The sequence below is a fragment of the Nilaparvata lugens genome, chromosome 6 (assembly GCF_014356525.2).
Source record: "Nilaparvata lugens isolate BPH chromosome 6, ASM1435652v1, whole genome shotgun sequence".
Lineage (NCBI taxonomy): Eukaryota > Metazoa > Arthropoda > Insecta > Hemiptera > Delphacidae > Nilaparvata > Nilaparvata lugens.
This window is the reverse complement of record NC_052509.1, coordinates 7,290,088-7,312,936: the sequence shown is the minus strand read 5'-3', so window position 1 is coordinate 7,312,936 and position 22,849 is coordinate 7,290,088. Positions and strand designations below refer to the sequence as shown.

At 32.3% G+C, this 22,849-nt stretch overlaps 1 protein-coding gene across 2 annotated transcripts in view; it reads left to right on the top strand.

The window, feature by feature from the left end:
• The window catches only part of LOC111052536 (alpha-1,3-mannosyl-glycoprotein 4-beta-N-acetylglucosaminyltransferase B), a 34,465-nt gene extending 12,390 nt beyond the window's left edge, over positions 1-22,075 (top strand). Inside the window, exons 6-11 of one of the 2 annotated variants that reach the window (XM_039430050.1) lie at positions 1,300-1,613; positions 3,850-3,980; positions 8,802-8,995; positions 12,353-12,486; positions 13,972-14,087; positions 17,870-19,423. In XM_039430050.1, coding sequence (XP_039285984.1) covers positions 1,300-1,613; positions 3,850-3,980; positions 8,802-8,995; positions 12,353-12,486; positions 13,972-14,087; positions 17,870-17,899 — 919 coding nt within the window. In that variant the 3' untranslated portion in view covers positions 17,900-19,423. Of the gene's footprint in view, positions 1-1,299; positions 1,614-3,849; positions 3,981-8,801; positions 8,996-12,352; positions 12,487-13,971; positions 14,088-17,869; positions 19,424-21,744 lie in introns of those variants that run through there. The other variant, XM_039430051.1, reaches the window with a different exon arrangement.
• The last annotated feature ends 774 nt before the right edge of the window (positions 22,076-22,849 follow it).

Here is a 22,849-nt window from a genome sequence, read left to right as displayed (position 1 = left end):
TTATTACGGTACGAAATAATTTTATGGAGTTTGGAATAGCTGATTTCTGGGGCAGTAACTGTGAAAGTTTCTCAAAAAAGAATTACCGTACTAGTGGTACCGTATTTACTGGTGATAAAAATAAAGTATGCAAATAAATAATAAATATAAGTCATGTTTGAATCAGCACACATAGTAGCCTACAATGAAAAGTACTGAACGTGTAAGGAATAGTTAGTAGGCCTATAAAATAATGTCTTGTCCACAAAATAATAGAAGAGAATACGGTAGTTAAAATGTAGATCCTATAAGGAAAAAGTCAATAGATGAAATTACTGAGATATTGCAATTATTCAAATGCTAATGAGTTGATAATAATTATTGAACGAAAATCCAAATAAAATGCTGTAAAGTCCTGTTTCCCGGGCTGAAAAATATTTTTTGAATAGTAGCGCTCATCGAAATTCCATCTAGCTGTTTACCCTGTTGTCAATATTTGCTGTACCAGAAGAAGTATTCGGGGTGATTTACAGCATTTAATTGGAATCTTCGTTCAATAATAATTATGAAAAAAGTCCTAGCTCTTAGTGCAGACATTATTAAATTCGAGAAGGTTTTGCCACTTTGGCAAATGACAGATAATGATTTGACTTGAGAGTTTTACCGTTTATAGGTTAGGTATTCATTTATTCAACTTCCAACAGTACAACACCAGTCTCGTAAAGAAAATAACAATAGAAAAATACAAGCAAAAATATAACTCATGAAATATAAAAATAGTTAGTTTTGATGAAAATGGAATTCAAGGGGAATTAATTATTGCATAATCTTCTATAATATCTACTATATAATACTCTTCTATAATACATATTATATTATAAATACATTTCTCTACTTGTTTCTATATTTTATCATGGAGGAAATATAACAATACATGATGCTAATACGAATAAAATACAGAATAATGCTATGAAATACATAAGAAAGCATATAGTACCATCATTTCTCTATGATTTTATTTTGTCACATTATTTCTCAATCATTTACAATGAATTGCAATAGAAACAGACAAATCTTGATAAGAAAGTACGTACGGTAATCTGCAAAAAAGTGTGCTCTGTTTAATTTACTCAAATGATTTGGGCTTATATTTTTCCTAGAGTAATATTCATACTCGCACATTCGCAAATAAGCTGAGAATTTTTCAAATTTTCATTAATTTATTGTTATGATATTTTCATAAACTCAGCATAATTTTCATTGATATTTTGTTTTTTTTTTATGTGAAATTTGTTTATCTCACCTTTTTTATGCTTGCAGCTTTCAACCGCACTTAGATTCAGGGCTGATAGAGGTGATTGTTCCTGCAGCATCGTTCTATCCCGATCTGTCTAAAATCAAAACAAATTATTTGAATGAACCCACTGACCGGTTTCATTGGCGTACTAAGCAAAACCTGGACTTCGCCTACCTGATGATGTACTCGCATACAAAATCCAAGTACTATGTCCAACTGGAAGACGATATTCTTGCAATACCTAATTTTGCAACTATTATGGTGAAAGCTGCACATGAGGAAACAGCTACGAAAGAGTCCTGGGTTGTGATAGACTTCTGCAACTTGGGGTTTATCGGTGAGTATAGGCTAAAGCCTAAGGAAATATTAGTAAAAGTACCGGTAAATCGGGGTGACTGTGTCCCAATTTCGGGGAGTTGAGATTTTAAACCGCTTGCATTTAATACTTGAGTTGTAATATTTTTCTCCAACAGATACCTTGAAAAGTGAGCATTTCTGCACTGATTGCAGGCCGCAAAGAATCTCTTTTCCGCACTAGTGCGCAAAGTGAGTACTTTGCGAACTCCAGACTTGCAACATGACAACGCAAAATAGTTAGTAGGTTAATGGAGCACCAGTGCAGCAAAATCAAAATTAAGTTGGTTACACTGACAGTGGTATAGTGAGGCCCACGTTATAATGGCAGTGGAGAACAGTGTTGCCTTGCCATTATGTGCCTTCATTATAGTCATTTCAATGCTTACATAACATAAACCCCCTCCAAGTAGTCAGATGAATTTTCAATTGAATTACTATTCATATAATTAAATTATTATTATTCATTTTTAAATAAATTAAGGTTTTTATTAATAATAAAATTACACAGAAAAACATTTGATGGATTTCAGGGAATTTTACCCATAATTACCCACTTTTCACATTCAATGATAACTGTAGGAAAAATTTAATGTGAAATATGTGCACAAAGTTCGTTTGCTGCACTCAAGAAACCATTCCGCCCTCGCCTACGGCTCGGGCGTAAACATTTCTTTCGGTGCAGCAAACTGTCACTTTGCGCACTAGTTGCACAAATAACTATTATTGTGCTCTGCAATGTTTGAAGAGTATTTATCATTATAAAAGTTAGTATTTTTCTCCACTTCAACAAAGATATATTTTTTGAAGTTAAGAGACAATGTCAACCAGGGTTGGGGTGACTTTGTCCCACTTTGAAAAAAGTTCATTTTCAAGAGGTAGACAAAGTGAAACCAACTGAACCTTCAAGTTAATAATTACATTGAAAACAAATGAAATCCACTTCAAAAAATAACAAATTTTTCTTTGAAAAATATTTCAGTTTCTGCTGCCTAAAGATCTCTTTTAGCGTCAAGGCATGTTGGCTCCAGCTGCAGAATCAGCTAAAAATGAATATTTAAATCGTATTCATCTCAAGCAAGGTGAATATTTTGTTTTATTGGGTATAATACATTATATTTATCATATTTTGAATTGTATTTGCAACATATCCTGCATAATATCACAATTTTTATAGTGGAACAAAGTCACCCCAATTTTAACCTAAAAGTGACCTCGTTGTATTCAATTAGTAACAGAACCCTAACCAGTCCAACTATGGATATTATAGATACCTATACCAATAAAACAATATGGAAATCTTAAAGCACCCTTATTTATTTAAAAAAAAAACTTTAAAATAGTTTAACAACTAGTTTCGGTGATCACACCATTGTCAATAAAATTCAATAAATGATAGAAATTTACAAATTGTAAACAAATTTACTGATTGATACAAAATGAACATATATGCTTGATTTCATATGATTAATTTATTCTGGTTAAAGTTATTAAATTTAAATTTTAAATTTATATTTTTTAAAATTTTGAATTTTATTTATTCACTTCTAATTTTATCAAAAATAGGATTATTTAAGTCAAATTGGATTTTATTCATTAAATTATTCCTATTCAATTTTGCAGATTTATAGATATAAAATTCTTCTTTTACATTCAATTCATTACTTTTATTACCAATGTTCATATGTTCATTTTGTATCAATCAGTGAACATTTATTGAATTTTATTTCATTTCATAACCTGAAGATAAGGTGTGATCACCGAAACTAGTTGTTAAACTATTTTAAAGTTTTTTTTTAAATAAAGGGTGCTTTAAGATTTTTATATTGTTTTATTAATTTAGAAAGTAGCCCATGTAAATGAAGTGTTTTTATACCTATACCAATTGATAGATAATAAAAAGGCCAAAATAATACTCACCGATATCATAAATCTTTTAAGTTTTTTACGAAAGTTTTCCGACAAGGAAATTACAAGATGAAGCAAGCAGTTCAGTTTTATGTCGATAATTCAACCAATATATCGTGATTCGACAAGATATCGATTGTAAAACCTCGATAATGATCAGGGCTACGGCTATCAATGTTGAACATTGATTTTGGATAACAGAGATCGGAGATAAACTGATTTGAATATTTTCCCGCAAAGTCACCCCGGTCGACGGTATTGCAAAAGTTTGAGTAAATTTAACCTTCTGGTGAAACTGGATTTCTTTACAGGAAAATTATTCAAGTCGGTTGACTTGCCACAATTTGCTCAATTCTTATTGATGTTCCACACTGCGAAACCAGTTGATTGGTTACTGCATTATTTCATATCCACCCTGGTTTGCCACTTGGAAAAAGACCATGTAAGTATTGTTTGTAGTGAATGTCATCTGTTATGAATTACATAAGTTAGCAGAAGAAATATTTGAACGCTTGCAGAGCAACAGATACAGAAGATTTATGTAGAAGACGTTTGAAAATACTGATGGACCGTTTCTATTGCAGTGTTCCCTATCCCAAGTTATACTTATAGTAGCCTCAGGGTATTCTGTTCCAGAACGTAGAAGACAAATTTTGATAGTGAGTGGAGAAAACATCTATAATTTATTATGAGTACTTGGGTTCACCCTTCAAATTATCATTCAACTAGCCGTCAGGCTCGCTTCGTTCGCCATATCCGTCTAGCAAGGGGACTCCGCCCCCTGGACCCCCGACTGGATCGTCCAAAAATTAGATCAGCGGGTTCGCTTTGTTCGCCTGCATTTTTCATTTGAGCATACTTCATTCCATCAGAAAGTCAAAGTACTGAGAAAACGCAGAAAAGCTGAGAAAAACGTTGGAAAAACGCTGATTTTGGGCGTATCTTTGATGAAATATTAAGGTCACCTCATCACAAAATTTTTAGGCTCTTGCTAAACCTCTGTATCAAATTTGAACATTTTCTGTCTATTATACTTGATGAAAGAACTGATAAAAAAACGCTAATTTTGGGCGTATCTTTGGCGTTATTTCAAATTCCTTCCAACACAACATTATTACACCCCAGCTGAGCATCTGTAGTAAATTTGAACATTTTCTGTTCATTTGTTCTCGATAAAGCTGAGAAAGCGCAAAAAACGCTGGAAAACGCAGATTCTGGGCTTATCTTTTGCGTTATTTCAAATTCCTTGTAACACAACATTATTACCCTAGCTTAGCTTCTGCACTAAATTTGAACAATTTCTGTTCATTTGTTCTCGATAAATCTGAGAAAAGCAAAAAATAAAAACGCTGGAAAAACACTAACTTTAGGCGTATCTTTGACGTTCTTGCAAATTCCTTCCAACACAACATTATTACACCCTAGCTGAGCTTCTGTACTAAATTTGATCATTTTCTGTTCAAAAAAAACGCAGACTTTGGGCGTATCTTTGTAAATTTTTCCAAATACGTTCTTAGTGCGCCTCTCAAGGGACAACTGAACATACCTACCAAATTTGAACGTTTTTGGTCCGGTAGATTTTTAGTTTTGCGAGTGAGTGAGTGAGTGAGTCAGTCAGTCAGTGAGTGCCATTTCGCTTATATATATATATATATATATATTATATATATATATATTATATATATATATATATATATATAGATTTGGGGAGTCCGATCTCACTAGACATGAAACCTGCATAGTAGAAATCTATCTGAAAAAACAAACCAATAATTTGAGATTTGTTAAATCATTTTTATTTTTCATCAGGGAAACTTATTCAAGAAAAACTTTCAAAAAATTTGGTTTGATACTTTCTGTACCTACTTTTTTCCAAATAAAACAAATTGAAATTATTACATTCTATTATCCTATTCTATTTAGGCCTATATTTAAGTTTTATTGCAGCTCTTCATCTCTCCATTGGTCCATTCGTGAAATCATAATAAATAGAACCGTGGTTTGTACCGTATTAATTGATCCCCTCATCATTATAAGCTTAACATACTTGTAGAAAGTTTCCTTTGTGAATAAATAAATAAATTTTATATTTGTGTATTTAATTCATGTAAAAAAGCCAGGTTACTCAAAGTCGACATGTACCTCAAATCTTTGCATTATTATATTTAGATTTTTTTCTTAATTCACAATATTTTATAATACTGTATACATAGCATACATAATAGCTAAAACTACGACAAGAATCTGAGTTTCTGCTTGGCTTGAAAATGTGCAATACCAGCACGAAACGGACGTCGCCACATCAAAGAATGTGACTGTTTTTTCACTTAAAAGTTATAACGATTGTAATAAAACTACAAATATGAGAAATGAATGAATATCTTTGGGTACCGTACCGTCTTTCTCTATAATATACTATTTTGTTCGACTTCTTAATTACCATGCATGAATGAGTAGTAACCTAATATATTAATATTATTCCACTCATATTGACTGATTGAATTTGCATTTTTTCAATTCCAGATATTGTAATAAAGCTAAAGTCAAAGTAGGTATGGATTCACAAACCACCTTTATTCCAAAATGTAGTACTCAATCTTCATTGAAAGGAAAAGTACAGAACTGAAGGTAGATAATTTTAATGTTCTTAATACAGTAGTAATGTTAATAAATAATATTGAAACTTGAAATAGGCCTACCCTTTATTATTTAAAAATATACGCATATTAAATTATTGATGAATATTTTAAATAATGAAGGGTACTTCAAGTTTCAATACTGTTTTATTAATTTATAAAAGTAGCCCATTCAAGTGAAGCGTTTTTAGTAGTAATGTTGTTTGATAAGTTAAAAATTCACTTTTCCAACTGTAATTTGAAAGGCTTCAACAGACTATGAATCACAAGTTTAGTGACCAGAAAACCAATTAGGCCTACATCTCATACGTTACCCAATAATTTTGTGATCAACTATGAACTTTCTTACAATAATTATTGTAAGAAATAATATTTCTTAATTACCGTATATTGTATATTTTGTAATAATATTATATTAAATAATGAAATAAATAAATATTCAACTAAACTGTTATTTATTTATTTATTTATACATTATAGATACAATCATCTCAACTATGAATGATTGGGGAAGGAACAACAGGCTCAAAGCCCAAAACTGTTCCTTTCCCAAATTTAGATAGAAATTGTCCAAAATAGGTTATGTTTACACTACACGTTTTTTGTCAATTTTGAGTCCAAAATATTTATAAACTAGGAATTTAGAATTTAGGAAAGTTGAAAACCAAATTAAATAATAATACTTCACTGAATCATCACTAATAACTGAAAATACTGTATTAATAATTGAAAATTTTAAAACGCGAAAAGAAACTCAAACTCAAACTTATCCATTTACCCATAACTAAACGTAATTTACAGATTTTATTTTTACAAACATCTACTACCATAAGCGCTGGTGATGAGAGAATAATATATTATATTATTTCCAAATATGAGCAATTTTTTTAAAAAAAACCTATACCTTATGGATGCAAATAAATTGTAAACCGTTAATTTATATTGTTACAAAAATCATGAGGACCATTAATTTATCATATTGTCACTTGGCTTCCCTTATTAGTAATCTTGGCCAGAAGTAACAGAACATTAAAATCTTTTAAACTAGTACATTAGACAATAATGACTAATTTATAGCAAAATGTCTGTTATGGCTATGTATATGAAATACCTATTTATAATTATTATCTAACGAAATTCCAATTAAATGCTGTGGTTCACCCCGAAGACTTCTGCTACTGCAAATATTGAAACAGGGTAAACAGCTAGATGGAAATTCGATGAGCGCTACTATACAAAAATTATTTGTCAGCCCGGGAATATCGGAATCTCATCGATTTCCATCTAGTTGTTTACCCTGTTGTCAATATTTGCAGCAGCCGGAGTCTTCGAGGTGATTACAGCATCTAATTGGAATTTCGTTTAATAATAATTATTCATTAATTAGCATTTGAACAAATGCAACTTCAATTATTTCCATCTGTACTTATTTATGTCTCTAATATATACAGGTGTGTATATTACTTTCCTTGCCCTATTACCATAGGTAAGGAAAGTATTGCTTTCCGAAAAAAATTAAGGTACCCCAATTTCTAAATCTCTATACGTTCAAGGTCGCCTGAGTCCAAAAAAGTGGTTTTTGGTATTGGTCTGTATGTGTGTGTGTGTGTGTGTGTGTGTGGTGTGTGTGTGTGTGTGTGTGTGTGTGGTGTGTGTATGAGTGTATGTGCGTCTGTGTACACGATATCACATCTCCCAATCAACGGAATGACTTGAAATTTGGAACTTAGGGTCATTTCACTATAAGGATCCGACATGAACAATTTCGATCAAATGCAATTCAAGATGGCGGCTAAAATGGCGAAAATGTTGTCAAAAACAGGGTTTTTCGCAATTTTCTCAGAAACGGCTCCAACGATTTTGATCAAACTCATACCTAAAATAGTCATCGATAAGCTCTATCAACTGCCACAAGTCCCATATCTGTAAAAATTTCAGGAGCTCTGTCCCATCAATGCAAAGTTCGATTTTAGATTCCCAGTTATCAGGCTTCAGATACAATTTGAACAAAAAAATCAAATGGAGTAGATTGAGCATGAAAATCTCTACAATTAATGTTCAGTAACATTTTTACCTAAAATTGAAAATAAGCTTTAAATTCGCGAAAATGTGATTATTCAATTGCAAATTTTGTTGATTCTATTAAATCATTCACTATGAAGAGATAGCAGACTCATGTGTGTCTCCAGCGTTATTGTCCTGTCACCAGCTGGCTCAATCTTTGAATAGTAGACTTGAGATGCGCGTGAACACTAGCGTCAGGTGATCAATTTTCATAACGACAAGGAAAGTTGTGTGAGTGCGCCACACCAGATTTTTTTGTTCTGTCTTGTCACGATCTATACTCTTTTTCTCTTTCATCAAGAAAAAATAATACAGCCTATGAAGATAGTGTCTGACAGAGGATCACACCTAAGGAATTTAAGGAAATAAATTTTATCAAATTTTTACTACAGGAATTTTATACTATATAAACATGATGTATCATGATTACCAGTACATGATAATATTGATTGTTCTTACCTTAGACATGGTTTTTAAAAGATTTCTCATAGAATGTAGCCATTGTAGACTATTTTTGCGCTAAAAATATTCTAATGAAAACTTTCAATACATCACGTTTTCAGGACAGTGAATTTGGAAAGGTCGCCCTCTACTTTCCTCATAAAAATCCGGATGCATCAGTCTACTCGGAGGCCATTGGCTATAAACGTCACACTCTGCAGCAAGTCTACACAGGCAAAAATTTCTTCTGGAGTCTGCAATCTCAATATATGGATCACATGTGGTTCGTTTTCAAAGAGCCACTGATTATAAAAAGGTGATGAATGGAATTGCAAATAGGCATAGTCATTACGGTATGTTAGAAGTGCATTACGGTACCGTAAAAAGGTTACTGGTTAATTTTTATTTCATTTCAATAATATTGTAGTGGCCCTATGAAGGAAAGTGAATATCCAATTATGTCACATACAAGGATTTAGGCTAAGATGGCTCACACCATTAGCTATAAAATAATATTCTATTGGTATATTGGTATTGAGAAATCACATTTTCTGATTCATTCGTACTTTTTACTTTCCTTGCCCTATTACCATAGGTAAGGAAAGTATTGCTTTCCGAAAAAATTAAGGTACCCCAATTTCTAAATTTCTATACGTTTCAAGGTCCCCTGAGTCCAAAAAAGTGGTTTTTGGTATTGGTGTGTGTGTGTGTGTGTGTGGTGTGTGTGTGTGTGTGTGTGGTGTGTGTGTGTGTGTGTGTGTGGTGTGTGTGTGTGTGTGTGTGTGTGTGTGGTGTGTGTGTGTGTGTGTGGTGTGTGTGTGTGTGTGTGTTGTGTGTGTGTGTGTTGTGTGTGTGTGTGTGTGTGTGGTGTGTGTGTGTGTGTGTGTGTGTGTGTGTGTGTGTATGAGTGTATGTGCGTCTGTGTACACGATATCTCATCTCCCAATCAACGGAATGACTTGAAATTTGGAACTTGAGGTCTTTACACTGTAAGGATCCCACACGAACAATTTCGATCAAATGCAATTCAAGATGGCGGCTAAATTGAAGAAAATGTTGTCAAAAACAGGGTTTTTGAAAACGGCTCCAACGTTTCTGATCAAATTTATACCCAAAATAGTCTTCGTTAAGCTCTACTGCAACAAGTCCCATATCAGTAAAAATTTCAGGAGCTCCGCCCCATCTATGCAAAGTTTGATTTTAGATTCGCAATTATCAGGTTTCAGATACAATTTAAACAAAAAATTTCGAATGGAAAAGATTGAGCATGTGAATCTCTACAATTAATGTTCAATAACATTTTTACATAAAATTGAAAATAAGCTCGAAATTCGAGAAAATTTGATTACGGTATCCAATTGCAAACTGTTGGCAACTGTTGATTCTATTAAATCATTCACTATGAAGAGATAGCAGACCTCGTATGTCTCCAGCGTTATTGTCCTGTCACCAGCTGGTTCAGATCTGTTTATATGTAGACTTGAGATGCGCGTGAACACTAGCGTCAGGTGATCAATTTTCATAACGGCAAGGAAAGTTGTGTGTGAGTGCGCCACACCAGATTTTTATAACCAGGTGTTCAGCCTTTATGGAAAGTTATTGAGCGCGCTTCAATAGCCCAATATCGGGGACCGAGCTTCGCTCTGGAGTACAAAAGCACAAAAAAATTATTACAAAAGAAGAAATTATAATAAAATTCATAGTCATACAGAAATGTTCTATCTAATATCACAGTAAATTGAGATTAATTCCTAGAGGAATGCAAAAATTTCCCTCACAAAGGCCCGTTTTCACAAAAGCCGGTTAAATTTTAATCCTGATTAATTTCACGTGAGTCAGAGAAGACCATTTCAAAAAGATGGATCTACTGAAATTAATCAGGATTGAAAATAAACCGGCTTTTTTGCAACCGGCACTAAGTACCTGATTGAATGATTACAAAAGTTCAACAGCTGAGTCATATTTTTGACACAGTCCCACACTCATGAACTCGCTCACTCCGCACTTCCATGATCAACAGACGACGAAATAATTATTATCAGCTGTTTTTTATCCTACAGCGAGTTTTCCCAGGGATAAGACCTAGTGCAATCGAATTTTTATATTATGAACCTACTATATGTTCTGAATTTCGTGAGAATCGTTAGAGCCGTTTTAGAGATCCGGTGAAATACAAACATATAAACAGAAATTGCTCGTTTAATAGTCCAAATGTTAGAAGCTGATCTAATGTCAACTATTCATGAACATATAAACATAAATTACTCGTTTAATAGTATAGGCGGATTTAGAACCTCACACAAGCATATTCTTCCATGTGAGGAAAAATATTCACAATCTTGTTTTCGTGTAGTTTTGTTCCTTGGCAATGTATTTAGTTCATTACTGTGAACGAAAAACAGAAGAAGTTCTTTCATTTGTGTCCACGGCTATATTGAATGATTGATGCAAAAAGTACATCATCAAAATGATAGGGAGAGAAAAAATAAGGTAACCTTGTGCTATTCCTCTCCCAAATTTAGATAAGGTTACACATAGTCCGAAATAGGTCAGCTCTTGTAGTTGTTCATTTCACATAATGTTCAGTCCTTAATACGAGATTAACGAGGAGAAATTCTCGTAGATTGATGAGATATTATTCTTCAACCAGAATGTTGATGCTGTTTTAATATAGTGTTAAGCTGCCCTTTATTATTAATTATTATTGTCACAACGTAGATTTTTGAATTTTGAATGCTTATACAGTGAGGTCCACGTTATAATGGAATTGAAGGGAGATAGAGGAGAATAGCGTTGCCGATACTCTGCCTTGCCACTGCCTTCTATGGAGGATAGTTGTTAACGGGTATCTGATGTACTGTAATATTAAGTACTGTTCATTGTTGCTTAGAATATAATCAATTAAATTTTATTTGTCAAGAAAATATATATTTTTCAATGAATTTTTATTATATATTAGCAGAAAATTATTTCAATTCCTCTTAGGCTGTTGTACAGTTTAGCCAGGACAATCTGATATTATCTAATCTTTATGTTATCTCTTTGGCGATATTAGCCAGTTACTTTACTTAGACCTATTAATATTTTAGCTGGAGATTCTTATTAATCAATCCAAATTAAATATGTTACAAGCTCAAAGAAGAAATAACAGCAGCTATACTTAAACTGTTACACCCGATATTCTACTGAGGGTGTGGAACAAGTTCGAGTATCGTATTGATATCACTCGAGTGTCTGGAGGAGGTCACATTGAACATTTGTGAACTTGTTTTCTAGTGGGAAGAAACTTATTTTAATACTCTTCATTTTGATTTACAACCCAAGTTTCTATTATGTTTCCTTGATAAAATACAGAATTTCAAAGTTGTGGTATTCTTTTTTAATCACTCTGTATTATGGTACAGGAACACATCTGTCGGTATTTAAAACTCTGACAAAGTAGAACTGGTGATCGGTGTGGTGTGAATTATTTATTATAATCCATTATTTCGAACGATTCCATTTCATTGCAAAAAAAACTCTTCTGAACTGTAGGCAATGTTGGTAGTTGTCAACGTTAGTAGACAGTCAACTAACTTTGTGTAGTTGTAGCTTTATTACAATCATGTTTCCACCATCATCCATTCTCAGATAAAAATAGTGACAATAAAAGATGTTAATGGTAATTTTTCAGGTATTTATTTCGAAGTGGCAATGCAGAACATCCATCATACATATTTTGCAATACATCAGTAGAAGTACTTCCGAAGAACCCTTTGCCAGAATCGGAAAGATTACCACGAACAGATGATGGCTATATTGTTGTGGGTGAGTTGATAAAATTTGAGAACATGGAAGACGACAAAATTATAAATGGTTTGAAGAGTTAATGATTCTTCATTAGTTATGCGCTGATCTCTCTTATACTTGGACATTTTTGAGTTGTGTATTGTTTTAGTTGGGATCTGCTCAATAAAAATAGCATATCTATAAAAATTAAAACAGGAGACACAAGATATAAATAGATTGAAAACACTTAAAAACTTACATTAGAAATGGGGGAAATTTTCGGAGACTGAGTCTCCTTCCTCAACCGAGCAGACTTTGAGTCTGACTTTGAGTCTGCTCGGTTGAGGAAGGAGACTCAGTCTCCGAAAATTTCCCCCATTTCTAATGTAAGTCTTAAAGTGTTTTCAATCTATTTATATCTGTGTCTCCTGTTTTAATTTATATTACAAACTTCAAAGTGTCAGAAAACACTTTAAAGTTTTATAATATTAATATAAACAGGATACACATGACACAGATAGTTTAAAAACACTTAAAAACTTACATTTAAAAGAAAATTTTCGGGAGCTGGGCCCCCTTTGTCAATCAACCAGGAAGTGAAGTGGTGCAGATTTGAACATTCTAAAGGTCGTGACCACAGAGACGCGGTAGAGATGTTGTGTAGACCATAGAGCACAGACGAACGGAGGTGCACTGATTGAAGGAGCATTATGGGATTAGTTGGTGGGCCATGATGGGTTATTTCAAGCGGGAGATTTCAAATTTGAGTGAGTTATGGATAAGGAAGGTGTATATTATGAATTGATAGAAAAGAGGAGATTTAAATTATAATTCCGAAATGAAGTAGAATAAAATTAGAAAATGGAATTATAGAATTGAATTGGAATTAAATTTATTTTTATTTCTATTTTCATTTTTATTTTTATTGAAAATTTATTATATATTTGATAGCTGTTATCTTATTTATATTGATAAAAAATATATATTTGTTATATATTTGATAAAAATAAATTCAATTCCAATTCCATTTTCTAATTTTATTCAACTTCATTTCGGAATTCTAATTTTAAATCGTAGATTACAATATATACTGGCTTATACACTTATATACAATAGCTTACAATACAGCAAAATTATAGATGAATTTACATAATATAGAGTAAGAAAATAATTATTGAACTGTATATGATATGAAAAAGCAATTTGTAATATAATAACTATGGATAATTATATTGTTATGCATCTACATAAATTAGCGGAGCTTTGGACATATCAATGTCCATTCTTCGGAAAGAATATTAAAAATATCCTCCCCACTAACTCTCTACCAAAAGAGAGTTGGGTAGAGAGAATGGACAGAGTTGGGTAGAGAGAGAGAGAGAGGGGGGGGGAACTAAAAGCGATAAGATTCACTGTAATGATTATGTTCTAACCACAAACAATTTCGAATTTAAATAGATTGATAATAAAACTTCCGTAAAAACATGAAACAAACTTCAAATTCACAAAATAATTCCATTTCAGGAGCGTTTAACAGTAAAGGTGTTGCAGAAGGAACCTTGGGTCGTCGGTATGGTCTTATAAGAGAGCTTCGATTAACTATCTATGGAGATTATAACCACGTGGTGATTCTTAGTGAGGTAAGTTGAAAGTTGAAAGTTGAAAGTTGAAAGTTGATCTCAACTACGTTCACCTCTCTTCAAAGAGTGTTCTTTGTTCAATATAAATTTTTGTATAAGTTTAATTTTATAATAATTTATATTTATAACTAGCAGGTAACCAGTGCTTTGCAAGGGTCTTTCTTAAAACTTGACGTAATGAAATCTAGAATAATTCAAAATAGGCCTTTAAGAATCCTTGGTTGATTAAGAATTTATATGCTGCATTTCAAGTAAATCAGTATGACCACCTTTCAATTAAAAAAAGAAGATGGATTCAAAATGGCGGAAAAAATTTGGGTGTGACGGAAAACCAGTTTTTATCATTCGAAAAGGATCCCCAATCATACTATCTTCTAATTTCCCTTTTAAGAGAAATCTTCTGCTGCTTCCATACAAACTGGAAGCATGACAAATAATTGAAAACTTGACAAACTGAAAACTTGATGTAATCAAATCTTGAAGAATTTAAAATTGGTCTATAACCACCCTCGGTTAGGCAAGAATCTATATGCAAAATTTCAAGCTAATCAGTCCAGTAGGTCTGACACGATAATGTGTCAAACATAATTTCCCTATACTTTACACCTGTATAGGCTACGTTTATAATCCATTTTTTTCCTTTATTATAGTATAGAAGATGATACATGGATGGATGATCATTGTTATTTTACTAAAAGATAGAATAAGTTGAATAGTTTCCCTTTCAGAGGGAGTTTTGACAACCCACAAAACTCTTTTTTCATTTGAAGATATACAGGGTGTTTCAGAAGTAGTGTCGAGAATTTTAGGGTATTGTACCTGGATGCTAGGAGACTACAAATGTCATATTTGAAGTGTCCAAAACTCAGCGGTTATCCTTATAGCTGACATTTTGTTTTTTTCACTTAAAAATTTTTATCTCAAGAACGAAATGTTGTATTGATCTGAAATTTGGCATGAATATTTATGCCATAAAGACTCAACTATAAAAAATGAAAAAAAATTTTTTCGTTGAAATTTTTCAAAATGGCGGCCATTTTAAATTTTTGATGGCGAATATCTCGAAAACCGTCCATTTTACAGAAATTTACAAGAGACAAAAAAGTTAGCAAATTTTTTCACAATTCCAATGATACCTAATTTATTAAGGTTGGTCGAAGAATAACAGAGAAATTAATTTTTTTCGTACTGCATGCATGACCACTTTTCACCATTTAAAGATCAATATTAATTTTTTTTATAATTTCATGAAAACCGTTCTTATTACAGAAATATACAAGAATAACTTTCCTCCAAATTTTATTTTACATTGAAAAATATTAATTTCACTCAAATCGGTTCACTGATACTAATGCAGCAATTGCTCAAAATGCCGTCCTTCAACTTGATTACACAGTCTGCACCTTTCATTATGGACCGTCGAACTGCTATAAAAGCATTTTCATCATCTTGAATGGCACCTGCTGCAGCAACCACTCTTGCCACAAGGTCTTCTTCGTTTTCTACTGGCGTGCTGTAAACAAGGTCTTTCATATGGCCCCAGAAAAAAAAATCTAAAGGGTTGAGGTCAGGTGAACGTGCGGGCCACGGTACTGGTCCACCCCGCCCAATCCACCGCTGACGATAGGTCATGTTCAGAAAGTCCGTAACAACATTTCCGAAATGAGCAGGGGCACCATCACGTTGAAACCAAATATTATATCTGTTTGCAAGAGGCACATCTTCCAAAAGTTCTGGTAGTATGTCTCTTAAAAAAGTAATGTACGTGGGAGAATTCAGACGATTAGGAAGAATGTATGGTCCAATCACGCGATTACCTAAGATACCCGTCCAAACATTCAGCGAAAATCTATGCTGATAACCACGCACTTTGATCTCATGAGGATTGTCTAAGGCCCAGACGTGACTGTTGCGAGAGTTGAAGATTCCTTCTCTTGTAAAGCTGGACTCATCGGTAAATAACACATTTTCTAGAAAATTTGGTTGGATAATGTCTTGCTGAAGAAACCAACGGGCACAGTTTACTCTTGGCTCATAGTCGCGTTCAACCAATGAGTGAACTTTTTGAAAGCGGAAGGTGTTGCAGAAGGAACCTTGGGTCGTCGGTATGGTCTTATAAGAGAGCTTCGATTAACTATCTATGGAGATTATGACCACGTGGTGATTCTTAGTGAGGTAAGTTGAAAGTTGAAAGTTGATCCCAACTACGTTTACCTCTCTTCAAAGAGTGTTCTTTGTGGATCAATATTAATTTTTGTATAAGTTTAATTTTATAATAATTTATATTTATAACTAGCAGGTAACCAGTGCTTTGCAAGGGTCTTTCTTAAAACTTGACGTAATGAAATCTAGAAGAATTCAAAATAGGCCTATAAGAATCCTTGGTTGATTAAGAATTTATATGCTGCATTTCAAGTAAATCAGTATGACCACCTTTCAATTAAAAAAAGAAGTTGGATTCAAAATGGCGGAAAAAATTTGGGTGTGACGGAAAACCTGTTTTTATCATTCGAAAAGGATCCCCAATCATACTATCTTCTAATTTCCCTTTTAAGAGAAATCTTCTGCTGCTTCCATACAAACTGGAAGCATGACAAATAATTGAAAACTTGACAAACTGAAAACTTGATGTAATCAAATCTTGAAGAATTTAAAATTGGTCTATAACCACCCTCGGTTAAGCAAGAATCTATATGCAAAATTTCAAGTTAATCAGTCCAGTAGTTCTGACGTGATAATGCGTCAAACATAATTTCCCTATACTTTACACCTGTATAGGCTACGTTTATAATCCAGTTTTTCCCTTTATTATAGTATAGAAGATGATACATGGATGGATGATCATTGTAATTTTACTAAAAGATAGAATAAGTTGAATAGTTTCCCTTTCAGAGGGAGTTTTGACAACCCACAAAACTCATTTTTCATTTGAAGATATAACGAAAAGGTGCATATGACCTTATTTTTTTGCTCAGCTTGCCAAAATACCCCTCATTCCAATATTAAAATTTTCGACTGACTGTACAGTGAGTCAGTCATTCTATCAGGGCTCGAATAATTTTGAAATTTTAATTAAATAAAAATGGAAGAATATAATTGCTTTATGTAAATAACAACACCTTCATTCAAAGACATACCTATTAACTGCATGCGTTTTCATATTGCCGATACAGCATTGATGAAACTGTAGACGTTTATTTAGCACTTTATTGTCTCAAAAATTGTTCTAGCTGAAAAATTAATAATCCATGCCACGTGTAGGCCTAAACATTGCATCAGGAAAACGAAGTTTCAAAACTATGTTTTTCAGGTAGAAAGCAATATAGTAACATGTTCCTTTTTTAATTTCGACCATATGATTTGGTGATCTTTTAATAAAATCGAATGTACCATTAATGAAATTTAAACATTAATTTTGAAAAATCTAGAAGGAAAATTAAACTTTGGGCTTCCAGGTGCACGAGATTGATATTTATAGAATCTATGTGCAAAATTTGGAGATCTAAATCATTCCCGTTTTTCCGGTATGCAATCCACAAGTTGACATGTTTTGATGCGAACAAACACAACCTTAAACACAGTTTAAGCACAGTTTAAACACAACAAACACAAACTCTCTCTTATTACAGTATATAGATTTAAAATTTTTTCAACATTTATAATTTTTTTATATAGTTTTCATTGTTGGTTATGTAAGGAGAGTAAAGAGTAATAAAAATTGAGGTGTTTTAATCAATTAGGTTACAGTGCGACATAATAAATAGTTTTCTTGATTTTCTCAGATTCATATCGAGCCAGAGAATAGCAGTTGAAAATCGCTCTACACTAGGCACGACTTTCATCAGAAACGATTAGAGTATCTCCAGCCACGATGTTACGCATAATCAGCAAAAATCACACTATACTTATCATCGGAAGAAAATCTGAAAATTTCAAAAAACTTGACTTCATTTTTTCACTTTTTGCTATTAGAAAAAACGACTAGCAGTCAGATATTTTACAATAAATGAATTGATCTATTTATATTTTATTCAAATTCATTCATTGTAAAATATCTGACTGCTAGTCGTTTTTTCTAATAGCAAAAAGTGATTTAATAATAAGCAGTTCGTGATGGAAAACAACATTGAAGAATTCATTTTTTCGTTCATAATGTCCATCCTCAACAGTAGAAACGCTATTTCCAGTTTGCAGAAATTTAATACACATAAAATTGGCCTATCTCAATGTTAAATTATATTTTGAATGAATGAATTGAATGAATCTTTATTTGCCAAAAACAAAATACAAAAAAGCTTTACAACAAATAAATATATGCCACTGCACTTAACTAAAATACATACATAAAAATTAGGGAACTATAAATAATAATGATTGTGGCTATATTCACTTATTAATACAGTCAGCATTCCAAAAAAATATCATCTGACAGTTTTAAGAAGTAAATCTTATTTTTTGCGAAGAAATTAATCGAGGAAATAGATTTTTGGAGATAATTGTTTCTGGGTAAAAATAAGAATACTAGTCTCATAGTCGGCTCAGATGATTAATGATGATTTAAAATAATATTAATTCCATCATTTTATAATCGTTCACTATTTATTATGTTCAGTTGGTTGCAATACTACTCTATATTTTGTTTAATTTGTTAAAACTTGCTTGTTTTTAATAATTATTCTACATTTTATAGAAAAGTTTCTGTACAAAAAGAAACAAGAAGGTGTAGACTTTTTATTCATTGTATTAATGTTATTAATTGATAATTTATCTTAAAATCTCATGTAATAAGAATCATCGTTGTAAATAATATGAGAGAAAGTCTCACATTAAATAATTATAATCTCAACTGCATACTTAACACTCCAAACTGCCAGTTCTTTTATGGGAGGCATGTTTTTATGGCAAATTGGAGTGAATCTAATTTAACAGCTTTTAACTAACGAACAGTGAAAGTTGTCCTAATTTTTTTATCAATATTTAAACGGTTAGTGACGAAGTTTATTAATTAAAATGAATAAAATGCTAGTATTTAATACAATAAAAATTAACGACTCATCTAGATTACTGAGTATTGTTTTTGTATTTTTTCAAGCTTTATTAATAAAGGCTTTACCAGAGTTAAAATTATATTGTATCACATTATCACTATGAATAATGATCTCAATAACTGAGAACTTAAATTCCATTATTCTTATTGATTGGAGAAAACTGAAACCAATGCCTTGAAGTGTAGAATAACATGTTATCAAAATGAAATAATCACTTGAAATTTGATTGATTGAACAGAAATTGAATCAATAAAATTATTATTTATTTGTATTGGGTATTAAAACTTTGATTTGCTTTAATGTTCTTATTGTATCATAGTTTTATCTTTGATTATGCTTAGAATTAAAACTAAAACTTTCAAAGAAAACTTACTGAAGCACATTATAAACTTATGTTATTGATTAAATTAATAGCTAATAATAGCTTCTTCTTCATCTATTAATTGTAAAGTTGTTACATTTCATGTATGACTTTTCCTATGTAAATAATATTTTTATAATGTTTGTAACTATGATTAAAAATGATGAACCTCTTGTAATTTGATTCCAAATAAATCTGTTTGAAATATAAGAATATATGTAGTGAACAGATATTATTATGAGTATTATTTTTTTAGTGCAAAATAAACATTTAATACGAAGTTTTGTGTTTGTTCACCTGAAATTGAATTCAACCACATTTTAATCATGCCTAAACAACTATGATATAGAGTATTCTTTCATCTTCATCGAAATATAATAATATAAGCCGTTTTTTTTACTTTCCTTGCCCTATTACCATAGGTAAGGAAAGTATTGCTTTCCAAAAAAATTAAGGTACCTTAATTTCATGTTTTCTATACGTTTCATTATTACTTTCCTTGCCCTATTACCATAGGTAAGGAAAGTATTGCTTTCCAACAAAATTTAAAGTACCTTAATTTCATGTTTTCTATACGTTTCATTATTACTTTCCTTGCCCTATTACCATAGGTAAGGAAAGTATTGCTTTCCAAAAAAATTTAAGGTACCCTAATTTCATGTTTTCTATACGTTTCAAGGTCCCCTGAGTCCAAAAACATGATTTTTGGGTGTTGGTGTGTGTGTCTGTGAACACGATAACTCCATTCCTAACGAACCGATTGACTTGAAATTTTAAACTTAAGGTCCTTATACCATGAGGATCCGACAATAAGAAATTCAATAAAATTCCATTCAAAATGGCGGACAATTTCTCGAAAACGGCTCAAACGATTTTCTTCAAATTTATACCCCAGATATCTATTTATAAGCCCTATCAACTGACATGAGTCTCATTTCTGGGAAAATAGCAGGAGCTCCGTAATATTCCTGAGAAGAATGAATTTTGTTAAATTTCTATCACGATTTTCTCAAAAAATGACTTGACCGATTTTTTCAAATTCATACCCTGTATAGTTATATATCAGCTCTTTAACTGGCATGAGTCTTCTCCCTGAGAAATTAACAGGGGGTCCACCCCATCCTTGAGAAATTTACTTTGTAACCTCCTCGTGCGTGAGGTAGGTAGGTAGAGCAGTTTATTCAAAAGAACACATGTCGATATTTTATTTGTAGAACAGCTGTTTTGACAACTTTTAAAAAATCCTCAAATTTCATAATTCAAACAAAGGAAAATGTACTCTGAAAACAATAACAATATTGTATAATCATAGCTTTAATTATTTAGCCGCCAATCAGCATAATGTTATTCTCCGAAATTATCCTCTTTTAAGACTGAGGCTTATAGATCAATGAGCAAGGAAAGTTGTGTGAGTGTACCACACCAGATTTTTTTTCAAGAAACAAACTAAATCCTCGACATAAATAACAGGAAACTCCACAAGAATGTGACGGTGCGTACAAACATATGCGCCACGAACACACACGAATAGTTTTTCTCATATTTTTGTGGAAAATAAAAATCGCTCAAACTTCATGAGCTTATGCTCTTTGATGCGAGGAAAACGAATCTGCAATCAGATTTGCAAAATTCCTTACCGTTCATTAGATATGGGCGTTTGGAAATTTGCAAATTGTATGTTTGAAGCTGCATTTCTCAACCTGGGGGTGCCAAATCTGAGATGCTTTTTGTTTTTCAAAACACACATCCATGGTTTTTCTCATGTTTTTCAAAACATGTTTCACGTTAGTCTATGGTTTCCATATTTTTTTGTGAAAAATGAAAATCGCTCAAAATTAGTAATCTTATGGTCTTTGATGCGAGAAACACGAATCTGGAATCATATTTGCGAAATTCCATACCGTTCAGGATATATGACCAAATTTCAGCCAAATATGTGAGATAGTTCTTGTCTCAGTGTGGTTCACGATTTTCATTGATTGTCTATGATTTCATCAATTTTTTGTGAGAAATAAAAATCGATCAAACTCCGTGATCTCTTGGTCTTTGATGCGGAAAACATGAATCTGGAATCATATTTGCAAAATTCATTATCGTTCAGGAGATATGACCAAATTTCAGCCAAATCTGAGATACTTTTTGTTTCAGTGTTTCACGATGGTTTAGACCATGATTACAATCAATGTTGTAATTTTATATTTTAAATTTATTCAATATTGTAATTGTAATTTTTTTCGTCTGTTTCCAGAATTCAAATGACGTAAATTATCTTGGAAACTCCGAAAGGATGGTGGGATTTGTTTGATTTTGGTAACAAATTGAGTTAAAGTCTTACATTTGATGAAATTGAAAATAGAGATACATTATCAACTGAACTAAACACATATAGTAGTATTTAATGTGTGTAAGCATTAATCGGTAATGCCTCAGTTACCACTTGCTATGTTTTAACTTCCTGTTACATTTCTAAAATACAAATGAGCTCAGTAGTCACATAAATCATGAGAAATTTGAATTTCCCGCTCAAATAGTATAAATCATGAGAAATTTGAATTTCCCGCTAATCATGAGAATTTTGAATTTCCCGATCAAATAGTTAAATCATGAGAAATTTGAATTTCCCGCTCAAATATTATATAAATCATGAGAAATTTGAATTTCCCGCTCAAATTAGCTCATTTGCATATTAGAAATGACCAGATTTCTACCAGGGCATCAGAAACATGCAAGAGGTACACAAACTAGATCAGTGTTGCGGGTTGCCTATGCTTGCATTGGAAGGCGTTGAAAAACCCTGCTACCTCTTCAAGTGTTCTGAATCCCTGGTACAGAATTAAAACCAACTAAAATACTACCAGGGCAACAGAAACATGCAAGAGGTACTGACTGATTTGAGCGGGAAATTCATTTTTCTCAGGATTTTTGTGACTACTGAGCTCATTTGTATTGGATGTAGAACAAACAGCACAACAGAAAAAAGCAACATTTTTCATGAATCCAAAAATTAATTAAAATCGCTAAAACTCTCAGCAATGATATAATAATTAATATTTGACGAGAGAAACAATATAATGTCATCACATTGGCGAAATTCCTTACCGTTCTAGATATGGTTTATTAGATACCGTTTTATTAGATGTGGCCGTTTGAAAATTTGCAAATTTCATGTTTGAAGCCGCATAACTCATTCTGTATAGTAATAGCTGGAGTGCCAAATTTGGCTCCGACATTTCTCAGGTCAAGTTCCATCTATTGTGCAAATTAGCGCCAAATCTGAGATACTTTTTGTCTCTGTGTGTCTCACGATGGATGGTTAGTCCATGCTTCCAATCATTTTTTTGTGAAAAATGAAA